This window comes from Sturnira hondurensis, unplaced genomic scaffold (genome assembly GCF_014824575.4).
Source record: "Sturnira hondurensis isolate 20B ecotype Veracruz unplaced genomic scaffold, ASM1482457v3 Scaffold0021354, whole genome shotgun sequence".
NCBI classification, from domain to species: Eukaryota; Metazoa; Chordata; class Mammalia; order Chiroptera; family Phyllostomidae; genus Sturnira; species Sturnira hondurensis.
In genome coordinates this window covers 9,562,431-9,574,895 of record NW_028093985.1, presented here as the reverse complement: position 1 = coordinate 9,574,895, position 12,465 = coordinate 9,562,431, and the positions used below count along the sequence as shown (strand labels likewise).

At 38.3% G+C, this 12,465-nt stretch overlaps 1 protein-coding gene across 3 annotated transcripts in view; it reads right to left on the bottom strand.

The window, feature by feature from the left end:
* VCAN (versican) overlaps positions 1–12,465 on the bottom strand; it is a 108,134-nt gene that overhangs the window by 69,167 nt on the left and 26,502 nt on the right. For all 3 annotated transcript variants that reach the window (XM_037032232.1, XM_037032230.1, XM_037032231.1), the window contains exon 6: positions 1,298–1,591. In XM_037032232.1, the coding sequence (XP_036888127.1) occupies positions 1,298–1,591 (294 nt within the window). The remainder of the gene's footprint in view (positions 1–1,297; positions 1,592–12,465) is intronic.

Here is a 12,465-nt window from a genome sequence, read left to right as displayed (position 1 = left end):
GATAAAGAGTTGTTATTTGTTTGTTTTCCTAGAAATGATGAAGGACGTTTTTTCTGTTGTTTTAGGGTTTAAAAGTAAAAGCTAGTATTTTCAATGGCTTTTTACGGCCCATTTGTATTGTACCAATACACAACTTGTAGCCTTAACACTCAGAAAGTTGAGCTCATGGTAGGAGATCCAAGCAAAGGCATCAGAGCCAGGAGACAGCAGTATGTGAAATCACACCTGTCCGATGCTCTAACATCTACTCTGCTGACTCCTCAGATTCCCCAGCTGTGTCTTTTTGGTTGATGACGAATGCCTGTGTACTTGACTTCAGAAACCAATCACACAATAAGCTATTTCCCATTCATTTCTGTTACATATTGCTATAACAAGATGTATTAGAAACTTGGTAAAAACTTTTCACTACACTTCAATGTAACATGGCTCTGTCTTCAACATAACTTCAATATTCTAGACCTTTTTTACCTGTCATGAGACAGTACCAACAGTAAGAACAGACTCTGGATTACTTGTCTGTTCAATTAAACATTCTACAAGAATGATACTCTATCATGGGACTAGTTTTGATAAAATAATTACAGGTCATTTGAGAAATTTAAATAACTATATCATGAATGTTGAAAAATCTTATTTAAAACCAATTTCAAATATTAAACCTAATGAAGATAGCCTATGTCACACCTTGCAAAAAGCATATATCGTGTGTCAATTGGTACTAGAGAATTGCTTATTAGAAGGTACATATCTCTCTTACTCGAGACAAAATGAGATAAATGGAGATTTTTATTTATAGCATGCTTCATTTTTATGCATTAATTGAATGTTCTGATTATCCATGTCAGTTACAAGTACTCACCTGCAATTACTGATATTTAAATTCTCCGCCATTTTAAGGAAAGATATACCAAAGACAAAATAAACAGAATTCAAGGATTCGACTCAGCCATATGGGCCTCAACATTACAGCACCAATTACCTAATTGCATTTGAGGACTATGGTTAATATAAATTAACTAGTCAGTAGTGTGTTCCGTGGTGCGACAGGGCCCAGTTGAGACCTCAACTTGACATTTCCTCATCCCCTTTACAAACCCATTCATCCAACTTCCCATTGTTTTAACCATATCACTGCTGTTCCATTTGATTGCCTTTGAAAATTACTGAACTGTTTCCATTTTGTGCACACACTGCAACATACGGAATCCATTCCAATCGCTAGTTGAACATCAATGCATGCCTTCGAAGTATTTTTTTTTTATCTGTAACATTGAAAAAGGTATCAAACACTTACGTTTAAAGCAGTAGGCATCAAATCTGCTATCAGGGGAGGGGAAGCCTGTCTGGTTCTCAAAACGATACAGGGTTCTCACCCCAAGTAAACCACCTCCACACTGGGACCTGGCCACAGTCACAGGGTGGCGAACACTGGCGTCCATCAGCCACCCGTAATCGCACTGGTCAAAGCCATTCCTCCAAGCCGCCTGGAGCTCCCCCACGGTCGCCAGCCGAGCGTCTTGGTTTTCACACTCTTCTTTAGCTTCCTCATAGGTTAATTTATTGGGAGCAGTGATGTGAAACACATCACCTGAAATAACAAGAGGAAAAAAAGTCCTAAGTTTGGTTACTCATTCCCTTCTAGTTTGGGGCATAGGGGGAAAGCATGTAATACTTTTTTCATGGCATGGCAGCAGCTTCTGACACTTTAAAGTAGGAAACATAATATTACTTAATTTTGTTGCTATTTGTGTATGATAAGAAATAATACATACCCCCCAAATTTTCATATCTACATATATAAACTTTATTATTCAATGAATGCTCTTCTATACCCATAGACCATAGAAATAGTCATTTGAAAATAAAGTTATGATTAACTCTCTAAGATGAACAAACCTTTCCAAGCGAATATTTGGATTATTGTCCAAAAAATGGGTTTTCCCTTTAATGAAAGAGCCTGTGGTGTACTTATTAACATTGCAAACTGCAATGGAAAAGCTGTGCTGAGCTGCCACTGAGGGCATTTCACTCTGTTTACCCTAAAATCAAACGGTAATTCCCTGACGCTCCTTCTCACGTACCACTATTATCAAGTAGGAAGGAATAGAATCCGAATGGAATGCTGTTGCCTGCCTTCCCGTCTGGGGCTCAGGGCTGCTGGCACTGTTGTGCCAGGTACCGCCTGCTCCTGAGTCAGGGCAGAGAGTGAATGGGCCATCGGCTCCCCCTCGCCCAGCCACAGGCACTCCAGTGCCCCTGGAAGGAAGTGGCACCTTTTTTTCTGCTTGCTCTGCCCAGGGAGGTGACTTTTGCAATCTGTCTGGGTCAGGGATTGTGTCTCCATTTCTCACAAAGCCATCAGGGGCTCTAGGTTTGAGAGACTCTTATATTCGCTTATTGATTAACAAAGAAAGGCTGGACATTTACTTTGTTCATCACCAGGCCCAGTTAACTAAGAATATGTTTATTTCCACTTCATGTGCAATTATAAAATACTCTGAAATGCCAGACAGTTTATTAAATTGGATTTTCCCTGGGTAACAGAACAATTGGCTGAACATGGTTCATTGTAAATTAAAGGACGTTTTCCACACCTGAGCACAAGTGCCTTTTTTAAAAGACAGAGGCAGCATTAGAATTACCTAGGCAAATACAGCAGGCAGGAGAAGGGATATAAAATAAAATGCAGAGGAGGCTGAAACATTGACAGCCCATTATTGCAGCGGCTTCGGGTCCCATTTCCATCCCACCGCGGCCGCTTTCTGACTCTATGAGACAGGAAACAGCTGGGATGCCAGAGCTCTCACGGTTTGGGGCTTCACCTGACCAAGCTTAGATGTAACAAGCAATTATTTAAAAGGAATACAGCCACTGCTCTCTGAGTGTGTGATAGATTTATAAAACAAGAAAAAGTGAGTTATGGGGAAAATAGCCAAACCACACATATCAGCTTTTCTCACTATACATCTAAAATGGCTGCTGAGAATACCTGGTCAAATCCAAATAAGAGCTGTTTGAAAAAGAGAAAGAAAAACTTTTACCTGACGGAACAAGGTGTGGTGGGGTATGTATAGGTTTGTACTTAATGATCTAGTCTGGGAAGGGTTAGTAACCTCAAATCTAAAAGTACGCATAAACAGGTTAAGTTTCCCTCCTTCCCATTTCTTCAATGTTTCCCTCCCTAATCAGTTTTAAAAGCATAAGGGTCACAAGACCAGTTACAGAGTATGTATTCCATAACATAATGCTTGTTAAATGAATGCCATTTCAAGTTCTTGTTAAGACACAAGGTACTCTTTTTCTTCCCCCCTTCCCAAGCAGCCCATTAAATAAAGCTAATTCTGCAGCAGGGCTTTGGGGAGCTGCCGTCTGGAACAGGTGATTGATTTCACCTACGGGTTTGGCGCAAAGCAACAGGGGGAAAAAGGCAGACAGATAGACTGGTCTGTGCGGCCCGAGCAGCCTCACTCACTTCGTCTTACACTTGCATTAAGCCTGAAAGCAACGCAAGTGTGAAGGAGGGCAGCGTGCCAATCCGCTTGGGTTTGTTATTACAGCTGGCATATCATTTTTGTTGCCTTCGTTTCCTGCACTGTGAGGTGCTTCTATACTGAGGTAAAACTACTGTTCCTCTTAAGTAACAGGAATGATCAGCCAACCAGAACAGGGCAAAGAAACATAATTAACTGAGTAAAACTGCAACACCTAGGTTAGTTGATCGGTTGGGGGAAATCAACTTCTCCAAATGCGGCCAGACCAAAGGGCTAATGAAGAAAAATGGCAGCATGATCTCATGGGCAACGGTTTCCCTGTCTTAAACAACACACACATTTGTGGTATTGAAGGAAAAAGGGTTGCAGAAGGGTCTGGCAGGTTGAAAAGGGAATTCTCTTATTATTATTAAATCATAAAGCTCTACTTATAGAACTTTTAATAGAACTTTTTTATAGAACTCTTGTTAAATCTGACTTTATGTCAAAACATCAATTATTTAATTCATTTTTGGAGGATACAATTTTCATCTATCTACCCAATACCGATGAAATAATGATTTTACTTATTTGATTAAATTTTGTTTCCCCTAAGGCTGCCTATTGTTCTTTTCATTTATATGGAGAAATTTTTTAAACATGCCAAATAAAATATTTTTTTAGAAATTTTAGAAGATATACTACTATTGGGTCCTGTGTAATGCAGAACCCCCCCCCAAAAGGAATATTTAACTGACATTGAACTTACTTAAATGTAAAAATTAAAAGGCTTCATCTATAAAGAAAGATATCTACATGTCATAATTGTTGTTTTATTTAAAATAATGAAAAAAGAGAAAAACATTTCCTTTAACTAATCCCAAAATATATCTAAAACTCCTAAATTATAATTGTTTAACTCGAACATTACCTTGCCCATTGCAGAAAACAAATGATGTGGTGAAGCAGCCACATTACACAATTATCTTGCTGTAGCTCAGTACTCCTGTGGTTAACACTGAATCTATATCCAGACCAATATGTTAAATGTCCAAACTTGGCCCTTCTCATGTATTAACTTCAAACTATTAAGACCAGATCATCACATGTTTTTCTAGAATGTGCCAGAATAGCCTGGCCTCGGTTTCATACTAAAACTCAAGCCACACATACACAAAAAGGCTTCTATAACTTCCTGTCAAATATATTTTTTAATTCATTGGATGCCTGGTTTTAACTAGATAACGTTTTCACATTATATGATTTTTATCTAACATAATACAAATATGGATGACCTGCTATTTAGATTAGAATTAACCTATTAAAAATTTATTGTTGAAGCCCCAGCCAGGTAGTTATGTTGGTTAGAGTGCCATCCCTATACACCAAGATTGTGGGTTTGATCCCTTGTTAGGGCACAAAAAAGAATCAACCAATGAATGCATAAACAAGTGGAACAATGAATTGATGTTTTTCTCTCTCTCTCTAATCAATCTGTAAAAAAACTTATTATTGAAGAGGTGGATCAGGAATATTACTACTTTATAGTTCAAATTCTAAGAACATAATTTCCAAAAATGTCTTCCACAGAAAACTGATGAGCCTTGAGATGCGACCAGGCATTCCGAAGACAAGAGGCTCCGTAGACAACCACAGTTAGAAAACAGACGCGAGTCATTAGACAGGCTTCCTTTCTGCAAGACTTCTCCGAGCACTTAAAGTTCCAGTATTTATTGGGAGTCCCACACCATTTGACCAGAGAACTCTCCTTTTTTCACAGACTACTGCTCAATAGTCCATAGATTCCCTTACTTGGAATAGTTTCAAAAACATTACTCCAGAGACATATGTGTTTCAATGAAAAGGAACTTAGTTGGCCACAACAACTGTAACTTAGTACTGACTTTCTGGTTGCCTATTTGTCAACCTGCTCAAGGTAGAAGTAGAGCAAGTGGATCAGGTAACCACACAGAATCAAAGCAAGGGCCAAAAAACTAAAGAGAGTACAAAGCAAAGAGCATATTGAGTTCATTGTCTCCTGGGGTTGCTTCAAAGACTTCAAGTGAGCAAATGGTGCTGGGATAGAGATGGGAGCCCTGATGAAGTGCCTAAGACAGTTTTTAAGCCAAATGCAGATTATTTCTTAAAAAGATCTTTTTGCAAAAAGTAAAACAAGATACAGTCAATAAAAGCATCGGGTTTTCTCCCCTATAACAAGCCATAGGCAGGTCTCTCCATGCTGTATCTCTACATACTGACCACTGTTACACGGAGGAAGCAGTCAAGATGTTAAGATCTTCAAATTTTTTGTAGGTTCTCTTTCAGCTTTTAAGTTTAGAGTTAGGAATGATTTACCGGTCAAACTATATGTTTTAAACTACAGCATGGTGGCATGAAATTAGACAGTTACATGTTGAGTCTGGGCCAGTAATAATGAAGTAACTCAGGTCTTGATCCAAAAGTGAATAATCACAAGAGGATGCACCAAAAGATAAAATCGAAAATCCAGAGGCAAAACCAAACCAGGAACCAAAGAACAACAGAAAGAGAAAGCAAACATGGGGAACCAAGCAGAGCAACTCAGTGCGTTTGCTTGGCTTCTCTTCAACATGATTTAATTGGGCGGGTTGTGCAAGTTCCTACCCTGAGGGTGTCTTAAGGCACCTTTTTGCCTCTGATGTAGGCAATAAAAGTTCCTTCTGAGTTTTTATTACAATACCACCTATAGAGTGAGAAGGGGGAAAGCAAAGCCTTCAGTGAGAGAAAACCGTATTTTATTAGGCTAGGACATGGCTGCGTTCTATGTCTACATCTGAATACTTGTAACTAAACGATTTCATGTATTTGGGATTTACTGGATAATTGCCTTTCTGGAAGACAAGTATCACATTTATAACTTGACAATGAGCCCACTATTAAGTTTCGGAAGTGACCTCATCAAAGCAGCTACATCTATAAGACACTTATCAAATTTGTCACTAGAGTACAGATTTGGAACATGTTTCCAAATGTTATCTACCTATGAGAGAATACTTCATTTTTCTCCAGATAAAGAAAGCAAAAAAATGTCAGGAAAGAAATACCTAAAGTATTTTTTATATATACAAAGCAATACATTACTTAAGATAAAATGTCAAGTTAATTTGTTATAAGTAAGAATTCCACAAGGTATATAAAAAAACTATCAGTGCTAATAAGTTCAGCAAGGTATATGCATATGAATTCCCATTAGCATACACGTGAAATATAATGTAGAAGAGAGGCTTTCACACACAGGCTAATATGCATATTTTATGAAAACCCTATATGCAGTCTTCTTAACACATACTTTTCCTAAATTGAAAATTAAATCCTGTGGCTTTGAATACTCCTGTTATTTCAACTCCCCAGGGATGTCCTAGAAGAGACTGGAAGACACTGCTGGTGAGACTTTAACATCTGTTGACATTCCACAAACTGAATTCATCTTAATCATGGGAATTAACTTCATCATAATTATTAACAAAGAAAAAACTTTAATTTGACAACTAACTGCTCTAAGACTCCCTAGAAACTGGACCATGCATGTTCATCTTCTGTACTTCTGATTTCTAAACAGGAAAGCTGTTTCCTAGCTAACTCAACGATGACACATGCTGAAAAGGCAAGCAATGAAAACATGAAAAACGAGCCCCGCTGTTCAAAATCTAGACTTAAAACTCAGGAATAATTCAGAAAAGTTATTAATGGGCCAGGGTCTAGAGCAAAGGTGGGGTAGAATCTTTCTCTCCTGCTGACAATTCCCTGTGACCACTAGGGTGAAATGGGAAATGGGCATCAGCAGATCCCAGGTAATACTCCCTTCCTTCCTAGCCTGCAGCCGATAGGCTCTCTCTGTGAGTGTCAAAGCTGAGACCTCACCACAGTTCTCCAGCTGGATGTATTTGCTGGGTAGTGGGATAAATGTTTATGCTTCTTTTGTTTATCTGTGCTCATAACCCTTCAGTCTGGAACTATCTGGCCGAAAAATTAGTTCTCATACACTAATCATGGTTCCCTTGGCCCATCTGAAAACAGAACTCCCCAATTTATTTTTTTCATTTAAGGAAGTTCAAGATTTGTACATTTTCCTCCTATTTGGATCAAAAGGGTGTATAAATAGTAAATGTATGCAAAAGTAGATATGGTGTGAGCTAAAAATAAGCACATGAAATGAGCTTATAAATGCCCATACAATAATAAAACAACTTATACTATATGGCAAGTACTATAGTGATAAAAACAATTCAACATAATTATCATTAGCTTTGAAGTTTTGACTTTTAAGTTTTTTCAAAGGAGGTTTCTTTTTTTCTTTCTTCCTCTTTCTCCCTCTGTCTCATTTTTCGCCTGAGTCTATGTACACAAGATCAAAGCAATGGAGACTAATGCTCATTATCCCCTGGATCATGAAACCCATCAGCTGTACATGTGTGGTTAACAGCTAACATACACTGCTATATAATCTCCTGAGGGCTAAAACTTGTAGATGATGCAAAAGGCATGTTGACTCCCCCTAAGATTTGATTCTTTAACCTTCACAGAGACCACCAACCCCCCGTTAACAGTGACAAGAAAGCCCCCTGGTCTGCCAAAGTAACTTCACTTCATTTCCAGTGTGCAGTTAGTGATGTTTCTAATTTGAGCGGCGGTGCAAATGGGAAGCCAGGTCAGGGCCTTTCCAACTTCTCTCTTGTCTTAGGCTGAAGTAGAGGCGCATACCGTGGCTTAAAGCGTAGACTTTGGGTTCTGAAGTTTGTAACCTCTGATTAACTATTAGAGAATTTCTTTAGTCAGCTTTGATAGTCAACTAACATTCTCGAAATCCAATAATATTTACAGTAAAAGGAAGCCACGCCTTTGTCTGTGTGTTATTGCACAAGCGCTCGTAGAGGTCAATTTGAAGGGCTGAAAGACAAGGAAGCCCCACTGAAATTAAACACATTTTTACGTTTTTCAGGATGCTGATCTTATTCTTTCCTATTGATAGAGCAGTCAGGTTATAGTCAGAGTGAGAAGGAAGCTCTCAAAAATCCGGGTGCCTGTGTCTTCAAAATATGTAAGTGATTGAACATCTTATTTGGTCTGACAGGCACAGTATGGCTGCAGGTCAGCACGGGAGAATTGGCCTACTTTTTGCATCTGTGTGCACATGGCTTTTTAGGTCTCACAGTTGAAAGGTAAATGGCCACTGTGTTCCCAAAGGACCTCTTTGAACTCAGTAGTAGAGGAGACCCTGACATCAAAACGTAGTGCAAATGACTGTCACATGCTTCAAGGAGTTTATGTCAAGACATCCCTGATTTTTTGAGGCATTATTATAAAATTTAAAAAAAACTATTACAGAATATCCTAAGGATTCCATTAAAAAAACTATGAGTGCTAATAAGTTCAGCAAGGTTGCAGAATACAAGATATAATGTCATTATATAAAAATCAATTGCATCTCTACACTTGCAACAAACAGAAAAAGAAGAAAACTCATTTACATTTCTATCAAAAAGAAAAAATATGTAAGACTAAACTCAATGAAAGTGCTGCAAAAATTATACTCTAAAGGCTACAAATCATCATTGAAAGAAATTAAAGATGATTTTTAAAAAACAGGAACACAGCCCTGGCTAGTATAGCTCAGTGGATTGAGCGCGGGCCTGTGAACCACACGATCATGGTTCGATTCCCAGTCAGGGCACATGCCTGGGTTGCAGGCCAGTTCCCAGCAGGGGACTCATGAGAGGCAACCATACAGTGATATTTCTCTCCTTCTCTCCTTCCCTTCCCCTCTAAAGATAAATAAAATCTTTAAAAAAAAAAATAAAAAATAAAAAACAGGAAAACATTTCATGTTCGTGGATCCAAAGAGTTAATATTGTTGAGATGGCAACACATCTCAAATTGATACAGAAATTCAATGGGATCCATATTACAATCCCAGCTGGCATCTTTGTAGAAATGGACAAGCTGATCCCAAAATTAATATGGGAACTCAGTGGGCCTAGAATAGCTAAAGCAATTTTGAAAAAGAAGAACACAGTTGGTAGTCTCACATTTTCCAGTTTGAAAATTTACTACAAAGCAATGTTAATCAAGACAATAGCATAAGCAGAGACATAAGCATTAATGGAATATAATGGAGAGACCAGAACTAAACCCATATATCTATGATCAACTGATTTTCAACAGGATGCCAAGACTATTCAATGGGAAAAGAGTAGTCTGTTCAGCAAGTGCTACTGGGATAAACGGACATCCACATGCAAAGGAATAAATTTGGACTCTTACTGCACACCATATACAAAACTTAACTCAAAATAGATCAAAATACAAGTAAACAAATGTCATATAACATTAGAAGAAAATACAGAACTAAGTCTTCATGACTGGGCATTTGACAATGTATTCTTAGTTATGACACCAAAAAGGGCAACCAACCAATGAACAGTTTCATAAATTGGATTTCATACAAATCAGAATCTTTTGTGCTTCAAAGGGCACTACTGAGAAAGTAAAAATACTACTCACAGAATGGGAGACAATATTGGCAAATAATATTCAGTATTGGAAGAGGCACCTGAATCTAGAGTATATAACTCTTACAACTCAATAACAAAAAGTCAAATAACCCAATTAAAAATAGGCATAGATTCTGAATAGACATTTCTCCAAGAAAATATGTAAATAACCAAAAAAACACATAATAAGTTGTTCAAATCATTAGCAAACATGAAAATACAAATCTAAACAACCATCAGATATTATTGCACACCCATTAGGGTAGGCCATGATCAAAAAGTCAGATAAAAACAAATGTTGGCAGGAAAGTAGAAGAAGCAAGACCCCCAAATACTGCTGGTGAAAATTTATAATGGTGCAGTCACACTGGGCAACAATCTAGCAGTTCCTCAAAAAGCTTTCAATAGAGTTACCACTTAACTCAGCACTTCCAATCATTGCAATGAAATCAGTAATGCAGTCATTACTCAAACAAAAAGTAGAATACTTCCATGTGGTAGATCAGAGATTTGGGGGAGCTGTGCGAGCTGCTGCCCTGCTGGGGAATCTTCGGTGGCCCCGAGAGCAGACTGCAGTGGAACAGAGGAGAGGGCACATGCAGTCCCTTCACCTCTCTGTGCCTCAGTTACATTCAAAAGGGATGGTGTGGGGTTTTCTTTAATGCCTCACAAGCAACCATATGATAAATAGTTCCCTTCCTTACCCTACCTATGACTACTTCATAGTCAATCTATGGAAGTCACTACACTGAATGAACATGTCATTTACCAGAGGTGCCATGCCTGATTGCCTTCATTGATGGCTCTTTGCTAGACCAGTCCAACACTTAAACATCAACAACTCCAAGTTCAGTTTCAAACCCCTAACAAGTTATGTTAATCTCCAAAGCCAATATAAGAAGCATAGCCATAACTGTGATCTATGATTTATGACTTCTACAGAGAATAACTAAAACGTTTTCAGCATCTTACAGCATCCACCACAACCACTATAGAGAGGTTCTGTAATCCAGAATCAATACTTGAATCATCTGCTGAGCTTGGAGCTTTTTAGCTGAATAAGCTCACTAATCACTAATTCTTAAATAACTCTCATGAGTGAAGTATTCTGTAGATTACAGGCTGTAAATTCTGTTAGAATTAGAAGCCAATCCGAGAATCTACAGGTAGGAAATCACACAATTTCCAAATTTGGTATCTGATTTTAGTCCAATTAAAGCCTCCCAAAAGGCCAGAAGTAAGCCTCACTCCAAGACCTGTTTAAGGACAATTGGCCCTTTACCTCCTTTTTGGCATTGCATTTCTAAAGGAGCTAACACAATCACAAAAAGCAAGGCTCCAGGTCAGACAGAAGGATGATGTGGAGGCATTAGACAAGTTGCAGAGGTGACAGAGCGATCCTGGATTTTGACACGAGAGAACTGGAAAAATTAACCTATAATTTATAAATAGATACAAAGGAATCAGTCCTACAGAGAGCAATTGACTGGGTAGGCAAGGAACGGAAATTATCGTGAGAGGTTGGAGAGCAGAAAAGAGTATCTCTAAAAAGGAATTATTCCTGAGACACCACAGAAAAAAGTGAGAGCAGATATTCACAGAGGAAAAAAATAGTATCTTGGTGATTCAATAAAGGTAAAAAAAATCCTTAGTAAATTTGGTGGACAGAGCTCAGTACAAAGCTTGACAAAGCTTTATTTGACATATCATAGAAATGGAAAGGTAGTGAAAGCAGTATTCAAAAAAAAACACAAAGTCTGGAGAAATACTGCCGTTACTACCAAGTATTTTTTGAGTGATTATTATGTATCTATTTCTGGACTAGGTCTTTCACTGTGGTTGAGAGAGCAATAGAAGATGGAGCATCTCATCTCTACCTGAAGTTTAGAGAATTTTTGTGGAAATAAAATGGATAACATTTCGTATCTGATGAATGTGAAACAGAGGATAATTAAACACCACCTCTGTGGAACTAGGTCTAAGAAAAGTAGGGGTTCAGAGCCAGGAAATCTCAGTGTGAGATGATGGAGCCAAAGGTAGCCCTTGGAGGCAGGGCTTTCAGGCACGAGGGAAGAGAGGCTATTGGACAGCTGAGGGGGGTGTGTCCTCTGAGGGCACTTTCTTGCTGGAGAGAGGGAGACGAGGTCAAATTGGTCACTCCCGAGCCAGGTTTGAGAGGCTTTGAAAATCAGGCAGAATGTGTGCTTGAGGAGGAAAGCAATGGAAAATTCACTACACAACACTGATGAGGTGATTATTTGTGAGAATCAAAAGCAGAGGTGAGTCGTCAAAATTATTCACAAACCAGAAATATGAATATGAAATTCAGAAGAAAGTTAGGGTTAGACATGCAAAACTAGAAGTTAACATTTTCATTTTCTTTTTTGTATGTTCTCTTTGGTGTACTTTTGCACTTCAATCATTTGACCCTGCAAGTCACATGACTTATAGTTTACATATGA